Source organism: Platalea leucorodia, assembly GCF_965183815.1.
Source record: "Platalea leucorodia genome assembly, chromosome: 2".
NCBI classification, from domain to species: Eukaryota; Metazoa; Chordata; class Aves; order Pelecaniformes; family Threskiornithidae; genus Platalea; species Platalea leucorodia.
The window spans coordinates 24119159-24132789 of record NC_138824.1 but is presented as its reverse complement, the minus strand read 5'-3'; the positions used below and the strand labels follow the sequence as shown (position 1 = coordinate 24132789).

The window sequence follows — 13631 nt, the reverse complement described above, 5'->3', positions numbered from 1 at the left end:
ACCAGCCTGTTTGCCTACCTTGATCCACTTCTCTAATCAAACCGCTCCTCGGTACGGACGTGTAGGGGCACATCGTTAGTCATGGAGGCAGAAAATTGAACTTGCTAATAGAGAGGGAGTTGTTAAAGGCGCGTCCTTGCTTGGCCATGCCCAGGGTGATTAGCGGCTCGCACAAAGAGCCCGGTGCTGCTCCCCTTGCTCCGCTCACCGTGTCGAGCCACGGAGCATCGGGATCATGCACCAGGCGAAGGAGATGGGAGCCAACAGATTTCATCCTTTTAGACTGCTTTATTAAACAAAGCCAAGCAAAACAAAACCGACCCCACTGTCAATACACCAGCTCCTCCTTTACACAAGAACCCTTTCCACAGCTCCGGGAGAACAAAAAGGCTGAAGTGTAAATGAGATCAGTGTCGGGAGCCTTACACACATGAATATTTATCAAGGAAGACCAGACAGGGGCCAATTTTCCCCCCTCCTGAAGCAGCGGGAGCTTGGTCATCAACAAGTGGGAGGGAAAGGGTAGGTGAAGGGGCTGGTCCATGCCCTTGCATGGGCAGGGGTGTGCGGGATGTTAGCGAAAGGCTGTGCTTGTGCATGAGGATAACTGTGGGAGCCATCGGTCAGGAACAACGCTGAGAGGCTCCTGGGTTTTGGGGCAAGCGCTAAGTACAACGCAGTTCTGAAGCAAGCATACAATGTCCCTTCTAGTCACTCAATCAGCTTGCAAGCTGCAGTTTAGGGTAAAAACTCTAAAGAATTAACTGGAAGTTGTTACCATTCCGTGGGCGTGTCGAGTGCTCGCAATAAATCTTTTTCCTGAAGCAAAAGCAAGGTTAAATCAAACTACAAAGCCCATCGAGCATGAGATTTACAGCAATCTAAAAGGGTTACAGGTTCATTTCTTAAACAGTTGAATTATGGCTGCTTCTGGGTATCAATATATTAAGCACGCTGACCCCTGCAGTGCTGCAGGGAGCTAGGGGATGAGCAGCAATGGAGAGATCGCGCTGGTCATTGTTTTTATGTACATTTCAAAGTCACTTCCAAAAAAGAAGACGAGATAGTAGTTGAGTATTCCAGCCACGGACATGAGGAACAGGAACAAAATGATGCGCTTTCCAAACAAGTAACCGGGAGTGCTGAGGAGACAGAAAGTGGGGGAAGCAATTTGTTAACGTGTATCACCTCACGTGAAAAATCCTCAGACTTCGGACTCTGCCACTGAGACCAGCTGAAAGACCTCAGGGGCTGAGATGGAGAGGGCAAATTTCTGCTCTGTCTTGAATTGCAAGGCAGCTGCGAGCTCTTAAATGCCATTTTCAGGATCCATTTGGGTCTGGATTTGGCCTCCTGTGCTCAGCATAGGCTGCTGCTTACAAAAATGGCTATTCAGAGGGACTTGTATGTCTTCTCAGCCATCACAGGCTGTGGGACATCCTTGTTTCACGTGTGTTTAATGAGCTTTCTTAATATAAAAGGACGATCTTGTGCAAATGGTGGCACAAACACGCAAACATGTGAGTTTGCAGAGGCTGTGAGCAGGAGCTGCTGAAGCAGCTGCTCTGTTCCTGCCACTCCCCCGACCCCGGTGCCGCTGCACCTCCTGCATCTCCCACAGCTTCTCCCGTACACCCAGAAGAAGGGGGCTTTCCTGCACTACCCCGTGCAAGCAGCCGCCGCAGCCAGCACCATGAGCCGGCGGCTGTGCCCATGGAAGTGGCAGCATCCAGCTGCGCTGCTGTCGCATCCCGGGTTTTGTAAAGAGGCTCTGCAAGTCCTTACCTCTGAGTCCTTTCCCCGAGGTAGCCCACAAAGTACTTCTGCCTCACAAACAAGTACATCAGGCCGGCAAAGGCGGCAGGAGCTGGGTAAAGGGTAAAACAAAGTGTTACAAACACCAGCCCGGGTCTCACTGTACGTACTGTCCCCATCTACTGCCTGAGCTGGACCGGGAAATGGGAACCTGCAGCCTTGGGCTATGGGTTGAGCATTGGAAGCAGAACAGAGGCCTTTGCATGGGAAAAAGAGCACTTTCCTTGCCCTCACACCAGCTTTTCTGAAGACTTTGTGGATGTAATCCTGCCTGCAGCTGCAGAAGCCCGGTGTGGGTCATGCTGGGCTCAGGAAGGAGGGAGCCATCTCAGGCACTGCTTTCACCAGAAATGAAAGGCAGTAGATAGATGCACCTCTCTAGGAGCAGGTGGAGGACTATATTATGGTCCAACACTAATTTCTGAGCACATAAAAAGGGGCTTTTCCTTTTTTCCCCCTAATTCCAGTGTTCCCCATGCCTGCAGGCAAAAGCCCCTCTTCTGGTCAAGAAACTCATCTCTTGCAGAAAGAATTGCCGTGAACCCCAGGAAAGTACTCAACTTTAGGACAACTCAAATTGCATTGAAGGAGATCATATTTAGAAATGCAGGTAAATACTCCTGGGCTGTCCTCAGCACTGGGAAGGGCTGGCAGCTCTGGCAGTTTAATCAAATGAGTCCATTTCCAGTCCCGAGGGTGAATAACGTGGTATCCAGCATCCAAGTACTAAACCCTCCACCCAAACCAGCGGGATCTCATCCATAATGCCTTTATGGGAAATGTCCCTGGCCCAGACTGTCCTGAATGGTGTCTGGGAACACGTTTTTTGGCATAAACCATGCCAGGGAGTGTGCTGCTAATTAAACAGCATGGGTAGCTGCAGGACAGCCGGGTAAGACTGGTCCCCTGGCTGCGGGAGAATTTGGTCCTGGGAAGTGTAACCTCCGAAGCGCTTGCCATCCCTTGCTGAAAGTGGTGGAAGGTTGAAGAGGGAAAAAACCTGTGTGTTACCTTGGCTGCAGAGAAGGCCAGCGCACCAAAGCACAGCCAGAAATGTAGGGTACGCGTGTCCGCAGTTCTGGCTAGAAAGGAATTTATCAGAGAGAAATCAGAACACAGGGAAATAGAAACAAAATCAACATGTTTCACCAGCAAGGGATGGTAGGGTGTGAATTTGGGCTGCGCTAACGCTGCTGCGAGTGGGCTTTTACCCCAGAGTGGTGGGAGACCCCCGACCTGCATGCGGCAGGCAGCTGCTGGGGCTGGCTGCCGTGTCCGTGCCCGAACACAGCGGCTGCCTCGCCCGCAGGTCTGCTTCCCTGTGTCCTCACCCGGATAATGGATGGCTTTGTTCTGCCTGATGAGGAAAACAAACCATCCGGCGCACATGCCTGGCACTTGTGAAAGCCACTTTCCTCCTCTAACCTGTTTGATCATGGCACGTGTACAATAGATGCTGTGTGCTTTATTGGTTTGGAAAATCCTTGTAATTAAGTCATATTAATCAACTTAGTTGTATTGAAAGATGCATGAAACCAACAAAAGGAGAATCGTACTGCAAATAAGAGTGTCTCACAGAGTTAACATGTGTCTTTGCAGGGGAGCAGGAGTGATTTCCAGCTGCCTCTTTCGGCTGGGAGTGCTTTCCAAGGGGGAAGCATTCTGCCCTTGGCAGAGGTTGCACACCTGTGAAGGGCAGCACTTGGACATCCCATCCAGTTTCAAGCACATCATCAGTACTTCATGGGTAATAAAAAATATTTTATGTTCTTTTCTCTTCTGGGTTGGAATTAATTTTCCCTCTGTTCTCCCTGAAGGGATGTCAAAGAGAAGAGGTACTGATGTGGCGGAGAAGCGGAGAGCCATGTGCCGAGGGAGCTGCCCGGGGACCGAGGGGTTTGTACAAGCTCTGCCACCAACCTGCTCCTCGGCAAGTCAGCATGTCTCCACTTGCTCTTTCCTTTTGAGCCGCAGTGCCCTTGGGACACTGCCTGTGCTTGTATCACACTTCCAGCATTAGCTACTGCTGGGTGAATGGGCTCCCAAATGAAGGGACATAATAGACATAAGGGCTGCAAGTTCAATATAAATACAGCACCTGGTGTCCAGAAAGGAGCTGGGTTCACCAGCAAACATACTGGAGAACCATGGGTTTAAACGCTGCTGCAATGCACCCAGCAGTGGGACTGCAGAGCAAAGTCTGGACCCCAAAAGGCTTTGGATTAAACCCTAATGAAAAGAGAGATGAACCCTGCTCTGCCCCACTGTCTCCTCAGGGCTTGCCTACTCACTTGGCAGTGTAGACACGGTCAAAGGCGGAGGATCCCAGCCGCTGGAACCCCTTGCCGTTGCAGTGTTTGCTTTCATGCTCCACTTTGCTAGCAAAAAAAGCTGTTAAAAAACCACAAAGTGTTCAATCTGAAATGTAATTTGGAGATATTGCAGGAGCTGGGCTTTGTGGGCTCAGCTCTGTTCTCATGAGCATCCAGGCTGGATGGCAGGAGAGGACGCAGATGTGAGGAGGTGCAGGATCATAGAATCATAGAATCATAGAATGCTTTGGGTTGGAAGGGACCTTTAAAGGTCATCTAGTCCATCCCCCCTGCAATGAGCAGGGACATGTTCAACTAGATCAGGTTGCTCAGAGCCCCGTCCAACCTGACCTTGAATGTTTCCAAGGATGGGGCATCTACCACCTCTCTGGGCAACCTGTTCCGGTGTCTCACCACCCTCATCGTGAAAATTTTTTTCCTTATGTCTAGTCTAAATCTACCCTCTATTAGTTTAAACCATTACCCCTTGTCCTGTCGCAGCTGACCTTGTTAAAAAGTCTGTCCCCATCTTTCTTGTAGGTCCCCTTAAAGTACTGAAAGGCTGCAATAAGGTCTTCCCGCAGCCTTCTCTTCTCCAGGCTGAACAACCCCAGCTCTCTCAGCCTTTCCTCATAGCAGAGGTGCTCCATCCCTCTGATCATTTCTGTGGCCCTCCTCTGGACCCGCTCCAACAGGTCCATGTCCTTCCTGTGCTGAGGACCCCAGAGCTGGACGCAGTGCTCCAGGTGGGGTCTCACCAGGGCAGAGTAGAGGATGTGGCCAGCGTGCTTGTTCTGCCACCGTGGTGTAACCAACCGCTCTGTGCAAGGGCACGGTGTAATGTGACCTCAGACATCCCCATGTGTTTGTACGTGACTGGCAGCAGGCTCTCACCTCTGAGCCTTGCTTCATCCCCGCAGTGCACTTCTGGCAGCCCTCACCTCTGTCTGCTGCAGAAGTACAGCCCAGACTCAGCCCCTTGTGCCCCCAGTGGGAAAAAAGCTTTCTAGACAGAGCTGCCAAACCCAATTCTCACTCTCCTGCAGGGCTGGTTCATTTTCCAGAAAGGCCCATTGAAAACCTGGTCCTGATGGCTGATCTCTATGTGTCCATCTTGTGTGTATCTTCCTTTTAAGCAACAGCACTGTGTCAGGGTCTTAGCTGCTGCAAAAATGCAGCACCACAAGATAATGTATCATGCACTTGACAAACACGTTTTATCTGATGACACTAAACCAGAGACCATCAATCATGCGTCTAAATACACCAGTCAGAGCCCAGACAGGCTACAAGCTGCAAGCTTTGTATTATTGTGCATCCTATCTCAGTGTACCCCAATCACTCTATGGTTTAGAATATTAGCCAAAGATATGTATAAAAGATAACCCATCAGGAAATACATTAATATAACAATAGAAGTGTAACTTGATAAGCTGCAGGTTTTCATCCCTGGAATCTGAAGAGTTACCTCTCTTTTCCCCTCACTGGTGCTGTGAGTAGGTCTTTTGTACTTCCATTGCCTTCACTAAAAGCTACTGAGTTTTTTGCCGTCCAGTATTGAGTGATTCCCTGGGCACATACAGCCTTTCTTCAGAAATTCCCGCAGTGCTTTAAGCCACCGTCCCCCCTCTGACCCAGGCTGCAGACCCTCCCACTGCCACCAGTGCGGTGCACTGGCCGGCTCCTGGAGGAGCTGGCCCTGGGGGACCCAGAGCAGACAGCACAGCCACCGAGAGCTCCCGGCATCTCCATCTGCACGCCACCCCAGCCTTTGGCATGGGGTTATTAAACTGCCGATGGCCTCTAAGAGGACCTAGTTGAAGAGGACTAGGTTGGATGGCAATTTGCTGTACAGTGCAAAGCTGCTGTGATGGGAAACCACTTCCTGCAGGTCTGGGACTGCATGGCCTCACTGAGATATGTAGTATACCTCCTCCTTTCCTTTTAGCAAGTACGTGAAATCACTAGAAGATGCCACAGCTTCAGAGAAAGCCAAGAGTAAGCTACATATATCTCCCTCCATGCTGCCACAGGTGCCGCCACTCTCCAAATGCCAGTGTGGTGCTGCAGAGAGGCTCCACGATGCCGAGAGCCACCAGGCTGAACCCAGACATGCCCAGTGTGACGGTGGTCACTGAGGTCAAGAACTTGGAGGTGCTAGTGGTGACACTCCTGGTGCACAGTCTCTGGGATCAGGGCTGGGCAGGCATGGAGGTGCTGGGTCTCCTGGGAAGGATCTGGCTGTGGAGGTTCAGGCATCTGTCCTGGAAACTCTTGCCATCTCTGACATGGTGTATGGATCTTTTTGGTCAACGGACTGGGCATTAGGGCAAAGGACAGAGGTAGGTTATCAAGTACACCTGCACCATGGATGAGGAGCAGGCTTTGTCTCGCCTCACTTGTGAGACATTGAGAAGTGTTGGGAAGATGGATGTTTTCCTTCCATAAACAGTGGGTAACAGAGAGAAACAGAGGAAAGGCACCTCCAGAGGTCAATCCATCCCTCAGAGAGCTACTGGCATGAGAGAAACCACCCCACTGAAGCGCTGATCTTTCTCCATTGACTCAAGAAACAGCTTAGACGACCACCTCACATGAGATGTCCACCTCCTCGCAAGAGAAAATGCTTGGGTTGATCACCTCCAACCCACTGCAGCAGCTGTATTTCCTGAGGGCCACGTGGACCCCCAAGGTGAGGGCAGTGAATCGGAAGGGAACCCAGCATCTCACCATCATATGGAGAGGTAGAGCCTCCTGCTTCAAGTGAGCTTTTCACCCTGAATGTGACTCCCCAGTTCTGTGGCTTCTTAGCCCTGTCAACCTCACGTACCCTGCAGGCTCCCAAAATCTCCCCAGAAGGCAACCCAAGAGGTGGGTCCTGGCTGCCTGAGGCTCAGCCAGGCTGAAGCTCTGCAAAGGACCAGAGCAGAGCTGACAGATCACATCCAGGGGTGGACCTCGCCACGGGTCTGTGCTCACATCTCAGCAACATTGGGCTCCTGTTAACCTCGCTTGGGGGAAACAGGAGACTACAGCGTGAAGCAGCTTGCAACACCGTGGTTATATTTCCTGCTCTTTACTCTGAACCTCAAGGCAAGAGGGTGATTTCACAATCATCTGGCATAAGATGAGTGATTGAAGCAGGGCTGGAGCTGAGGGGTTTAATTCAGCTTAGCTGCACCAGGAGATGATGCCCTGAGGCTCCAGGGCTGCACAGGCTTCCCTGAGCCTGAACCACTGCAGTCCCACTCTGATTAAGTTAATGTACAAGAGTTCAATCCAAGCCTGGTTGTTTCAGAAGTTCATGCCAACAGACATCGTGCACTGAAGCGCCAACCTAGCGAGTGCTGGCAAACATGCAGGTTGCCCCGTCTTTCCGTTGACTTCGCTTTGCTTCCTCTGTCCCGATCTGCTCAGCAATGACCACTGATTTGCCCTGAAAGCTGCTAAATTGCAACATCTCTCTGATGCAAGAACAAAACCTAAAGCTACATGTGTGACTCAGTGGCATCCAGCCATGCAAGTCATTTTGTAAGATATGGAGATTCCTGACACAAACAAGGTGACAATAAACGGACGTCAGACTGGGGCAGCACCACAGACCACCTCCGGCTTCGGGAATTCACCCAAGCTGTTTTCTAATTCTGCACCAGATGCAGAAAAGCATATAAACCTGAATTGACATGGTATTGACTTCAGGTACTTAAAGACAGCCAAGCAGATGCCCAAGTGCTTTGCTGAACCAGAGCCATAGCAAGAGTTCAGTACAACTGATATCCCTTGACAAGCATTTCTGCTGCCTTAAGTATTGCATTTGTTGCAGGGACTGCATATCAGTTGGGTCTTTCTAGACAGAAAGCTTGGGAGGAGGAAATCAGATGACGCAAGGTCTGAAATCATGGTTTAGGGCTGTGTGCCACGCGTGCTGGCATGCTAAGTCCTCTGCCAAGTGCTGCGCTGCCCGTTTGCAGCAGTTGGGTCAATAATCTCAGAGACAGATTTCTGTGAGGTGAAAGTGTGTGTCAGGCTAGAAGGCAAGTGCCCGAGTTTGAGAGTGAGAGGAAAAAACTGTATATAAAGTCATCTGGTTAAATAGCAAGAAATGTATATTTGACACATTTTTTTAATTGAGCTATGTTCTCTGATCTCAACGTGCTGTATTCTGGTGACGTCTCACACTGTGCATTCACCAAAAAACAGCATTGGGTTAAATGATGTGGCGTTTAGTGCCTATGTCAAAACTAAACTAGCCTGTATCTCTTTTTTTTCACTCTCTGGCAGCCAGGCTTATATTGAGGCTCCCACCACTTCCCCTCTCTGCTGCAGCCCAACAATAGCCCATTTCCTAAGACCGAACGTGGGGCTTGCGCTCAGTGGGAATCTCCCATTCATACCAAGAAGCCTTCACAGAAGATTTCGAGCATTTGCACCAGCCCCCCATCCCACTGCTGACTGTCCTTGAACCTGGGCGATCTCAGTGCAGCTGTGGCAAAACTCACTCCCTTCTCTGCATTCTGGGGAGAATTTCCTGCTTTTCAGCATGATTAAGTATTTGTAAGAGACAACGATCAAGTTAAAACCAGATTTGCACAAGAGAGAAACTTGTTGTTTTATTTTAAAAATTCTGAAGAATAGTAGGGACTATAGAGGTCTGAACAAGAGCTAAAAAAGGAAAGTTCTCCCTCGCAGGAAATGCGCAGTGTTCTTGGGACTGCAGTTAATTGAGATTAGTTGGACTGTAGGACCTGGAGACGCAGGAAAGCAGAAGAGCTGCCTGCCTACAAATAACCCCAACAGACTCCTCCGATGAGTCGGTGCAGTTTTGCCCCTTTCGCTCAGCTCCATGCAAAGGTCTGACCCATCGCAGCCCCCCAGAGCCCTGGCCCCTGCCCATGGCGGCAGGGCTCCGGCTGGACAGCAACCCCCTGGCTGCCCACATTAGGGACTTTAGCCAGGAAAGGAGGTCTCAGTCATCAAATGGAAATGCATATTGTCACAGGGTACCCCAGCATATTAGTCCTTTCATTAGCTGACATGTGTACAACAAACTCACTCTAGAATATCACAGAGTAGGACCATGTGACTGCCAAGATACTGCAACAACGGCATGCAAAATTATACACTTAGAAGATAATCTCTAAAGCCAAAGTCATGCCTAAGACTACATGCACATATAACCAGAGATTATCTATCCAAAGATCAGATCAGCATACATTATCCTGAACTTTTCTCAGCTCCCTTTTAGCCCTTAAATAAAGGCTTATCTTTGTCTTACCGTTCTGGACAACACTTATCAAGGTGACGATGGCGAGCAGGACAACGCTTCCCAGGGTTTCCTGGTCCATTCTGCGAGTGGGCTGTCGGGGTGGATGGTGTAGCCTCGGCGGCAGCTCAGCCCTGCAAGCGCAGAAGGAGGAAGTGAAGGTCTTTCTTATCTTGAATCGTGAAACACTTCCTATGGTCTCACAGGAGAGTGGCAGCACCCTGCGCTCGGGCGCCTGTCAGAGCAACACAGCCACAGACTCCCTCGCTCGCTCACTCATCGTATACAGATGAAGCCCAGAGAAACAAGAGATTATATGTCTGTGATCTAAGAGGATATACAACGTGGGCAGGTATCTATTGCCCTTCCTGCACAGGAGCAAAATAACAACCTTGATATCTAAAGTATGTCTGAGCATTTGGCTAGCTGTGTGGAACAGCGGAAAGACTGGAAGAGACCAGTCAGGCTATCACGTCATTGCCTGCAAGTGTCCGACCACCCCACAAATAGCTGGGAGGAGAAATAATGTTGGTGAGTCTCAGTAACGCTGCTGCTCTCAGACGCGTGCCCTCCCTGGTCACATCTCCATCAGCCTCACCAGTGAGGAGACTCCATGTCTCCAGGTCACAAGCAAAAGCTCCTGATCCATCTGGCATATTTGAATGGGCAGTATGCAAATGCTCTGAGCATCGCGGGTGGGCACAAAAATGTCTTTCATTACCAGGGACGGATCCTGCATCTTTTCCCTGACAAAGAACTCCCTGCAAGACAGTGACAGCTGCCAGCATTCAACATTTTACAGGCTCAGACTTTGCAATTGTACCCCAATTTTAGCAATCTGAGCCCAATACAGCTGAACATAATTGCTGCAGCATGTTCACGCCTTGGCTTCAACCCCGCGACAGAGATGGCAGGGAAGCACAGACTGCGGTGTTGGATGGCTGCAGAAAGTGCCACAGCTTCTGTCAGATCGCTGCAAAAGCATCCTCATCCAAACTGCACATCACTCACCAGCCATAATCATTCTGCTCTCATTTGCCGATGTTCTGATGGGGAAAAGCCTTAAGAAAAATCCTTACCTTTAGTAGGGATTTAACACTAATACAAGTAACATTTTCACTGAACTGAGCCCTGGACAACTTTTGCCCCATCTGTCTGTCTGTCTGTCTGTCTGTATTCCACCAGATGCTATCCAGAAAGTCTGAGTGCCGCCCAGCATCCAAACCACAGCCGGATAACTAGTTACCTCTCTCTGGATGGGACTCTGCCTGGTAGGACTTCCCAGCAGGTGCCAAGCTGCAAAATCCATCTTGTTCAATGGCGACACATTTACCTACAGCTGTGTTTTTATCCAGTCTCTCTATCATGCAAATTATTATACTCTGTACTCTTAGGTATGGAAAATTCTCAGGTACTTTGGGTACAAGCAAATATATAGAAACATGCTGGCTTAGAGGTAAGTGATTAACATTTTGAGTTGTGACCTTCTGCTAACTTAAGAGAAGGCGGCTGTCTCTCTAAGATACTTTCCCTATAGTCCATGCAGACACAACTGTGTGAGCAGTAAGGCCATAAATAGTATCTAGGTTGAGATTTGGCCTTTTATTAGGCCAAATGCTTTTATTAGGACTGAAGTTTTCTTTTTCCCCACAAAATGGCCTTTTCTTACCTGAGCATCAAAGTTTATGTTCTGTGGTCTACTGAGCATAGGATCATAGCTGGTATTTAAGGATGGTATTTAATGCTAAGCTTCTACTAATCTCCTGAAGAGGAAAACCTATCACCTAAAAGCAGTTACGGAATTAAGTCAAAAGAGGAATATTGTCGAAGTGGAGACCGGTGCCATGGCTGTAAAGAAAGGACCTGTGCATGGACACAGGCAGACAGGAGGGAGCTGCTGATGGGAGAGGGCGAAGGAGACAGCACAGGTCCTCAGGGCATCCGCAGCAGGACAAATCCCAGCCGTCCTCCCACAGTAGGCACTGATCCTTCTCTTTCTTCTCCCTGTTTTACACCGGTGTAAACCTACCAGGCAGCTTGAGGCTTGCTTGTACAAGGGGTAGCAAAAGCAGATGAGCCTGCTCCGAGATCTCCTCCAACTTGCCATGAAAATGCACACGCTTCCTTGCTTTCAAAGACTTCCCAAAGGTGGCTTCAGTTTGGCAGGAGTCTCGTATTAAAGGGGGTAGGAATCAGGCTGCTAAGGTCTGAAGTTGCTGTAATGCCAAGAAAACACAAAAAACCCTCCATGTGCAGGCCAGGTTGCAAGGGCTGGGCTGCTGATGCCTTCGCTTTCTCCTTGTCCTGCTCTTTGTTTTCCACCTCTTTGCTTTCCTGCCGCCCAGTGCCTCTCAGCACATCCTCGTCCCTGCTTTGTCTTCTGCTCTGCCCCTTCCAATTCCCGTCTGTCCCTTGGCACCGCTCGGTGCCGCCGCACCCACCGGCAGCACCAGCGCTTCACTGGAAACCAAGCCCATTACTTCCTCTTGCTGAGACTTGCTCCAAAGTCATCTGTCGCATTTGTGTGGAGGAAAACAGGGCTTCACCCTCCTCCTTGCAAAAAAAACCCCCACAACATCAACTCCAGGGCTTGCTGAGCTGATTTCTGGGTGTGCAGGGAGAAAAAAAGCTTTGCCAGCAAGAATTTGTTTGGTACGGCTGCCTTAAAATAAAGAACTGCAAGTTTTGGGGGGATTTTCTAAGTGCAACATCACTCCGAGGGCTCTGCTTAAGGAAAAGCAGAAGAAATCAAGAGGGTATGAGAGACACCGAAGAAGACCCGTCCCTTTACCAAGGCAGAGCAACACTGTTGTAAATATGGTTGGACAGAGCAGAAACCCCCTGGGGAGGGAGTATTATCTTTTCGTACCCCTTGGCACTGGAGTAGCTGCAGGATGGAAGGAGGTTCTAGCAATTTTTTTGCAATTTGGGGAATGGCCTTGGCAAGGGAGGGCTAAGGTGGAGCCAAAATGACTCTGCAAACAGCTTCTGCCATACCTACATATTAAACTGTTCCCTCTCCCTGAGACCTAAACATCTGGGTGGCTCTTGCCTCCGTTTTTGTGGGGTACCCACAGAATCACTGCCTGAGTCAGGCAAAGTTGGCACCACCTGAGAACACAGTCCACCTGGGAGAAAGATTGGTACAAAACACCTCCATCATATCCCACCTGGCCATTTGAAATAGGGGATTTTTCTCAGGTAGGGAAAAAAAAAAGGTGGAAAGGTGCCTGCCTCCGCTGTAACCCCCAGTTGCAGTCGTGCTCTCCAGGCACAGATAATTCTGCACTTCAGCAGCTGCTGTCAGACCCCAGCCCTTCTGCTTGCTGCGTTGCTATTGGAAATCCACATCTTCCTGTCTGAGGACGATAACCTTGACACAGTGAGCCATGAAGCCCATGAAAATGTGCAAAGCCAGCGAGCTTTTCCAGTTGCGCGGCAAGGCTTCCCGCACATTAATCTCCTCCTCTGGAGATCTTGAACAGCCAGTCAAAATAATCCTTCCGTGCAATTGCTTTCATGCTGAAGAGGGAAGGACTGGGAACACAGATCTATAAATATCTTTTAGGATGTTCATCTCTTCTCACGCACTCTGCTCAGTGCTCGGCTGCAAGGACCCCAATGAAAGTGTGTGTCCTAATAAAATAAAAGCTGCTCCTGTGAAGTTCCTATATATAAATGTCAGGTAACACACAGCTGTCATGCTTTATCATAAATGCAATGGGACACAAGCCCCTTGGACTAGTTGGTTAATATTAGCACAGTGCTTTGAAAACTTGAAGCGCCACAGAACCACCAAATATATCATTCATATACATACGTGTGTGTGACTACCTGCCGTCACGTAAGTCTGTTCAGCATCACAGCCTTTCCTTTCCAAAGCCTGACAAAACCCCAAAGGAGAGTATGAACGAAGCTGGAAACATGAAGTGCAACATGAAGAAAAGGGCAACGCTGTGGTTTTTTAAATGCTGTCTTCATTTTGCACGGCCAAGAGAATGACACCGTGGGAGCAGAGTGCCACCTCGAAAACCCCTCCTTCTCCACATTTCCCAGGCTTCATCCTTTTCGTTACTGTCTCCGTACTCCATTTGTCCAGATCCAGCTCAAAACACACCGCTTGAAGACAGAGCCCACAGACCCTCTGGGCCTCGGGCGCAGCCTCCTCCTCACCCCCCGTGTCTCACCCACCGCTCTCCCGAATAACATTTGCCTTTTTGTACGAGCGCCGTGCCGCTGAT

General features: G+C 49.6%; 1 protein-coding gene across 2 annotated transcripts; it reads right to left on the bottom strand.

The window, feature by feature from the left end:
• Positions 1 to 268: 268 nt before the first annotated feature.
• ALOX5AP (arachidonate 5-lipoxygenase activating protein) lies at positions 269 to 13299 on the bottom strand. 2 transcript variants are annotated; one of them, XM_082304730.1, is made up of 6 exons: positions 13225 to 13299; positions 9403 to 9524; positions 4107 to 4206; positions 2827 to 2897; positions 1786 to 1867; positions 269 to 1142 (listed from the first exon to the last, which is right to left on the bottom strand). In XM_082304730.1, exons 2-6 carry the CDS (start codon positions 9470 to 9472, stop codon positions 980 to 982), a joined length of 486 nt encoding a protein of 161 aa, XP_082160856.1. In that variant the 5' UTR covers positions 9473 to 9524; positions 13225 to 13299; the 3' UTR covers positions 269 to 979. The 2 variants fall into 2 exon arrangements, with proteins under 2 accessions (XP_082160856.1, XP_082160855.1); XM_082304729.1 differs by having other exon boundaries at positions 13211 to 13248.
• Between the last annotated feature and the right edge of the window lie 332 nt (positions 13300 to 13631).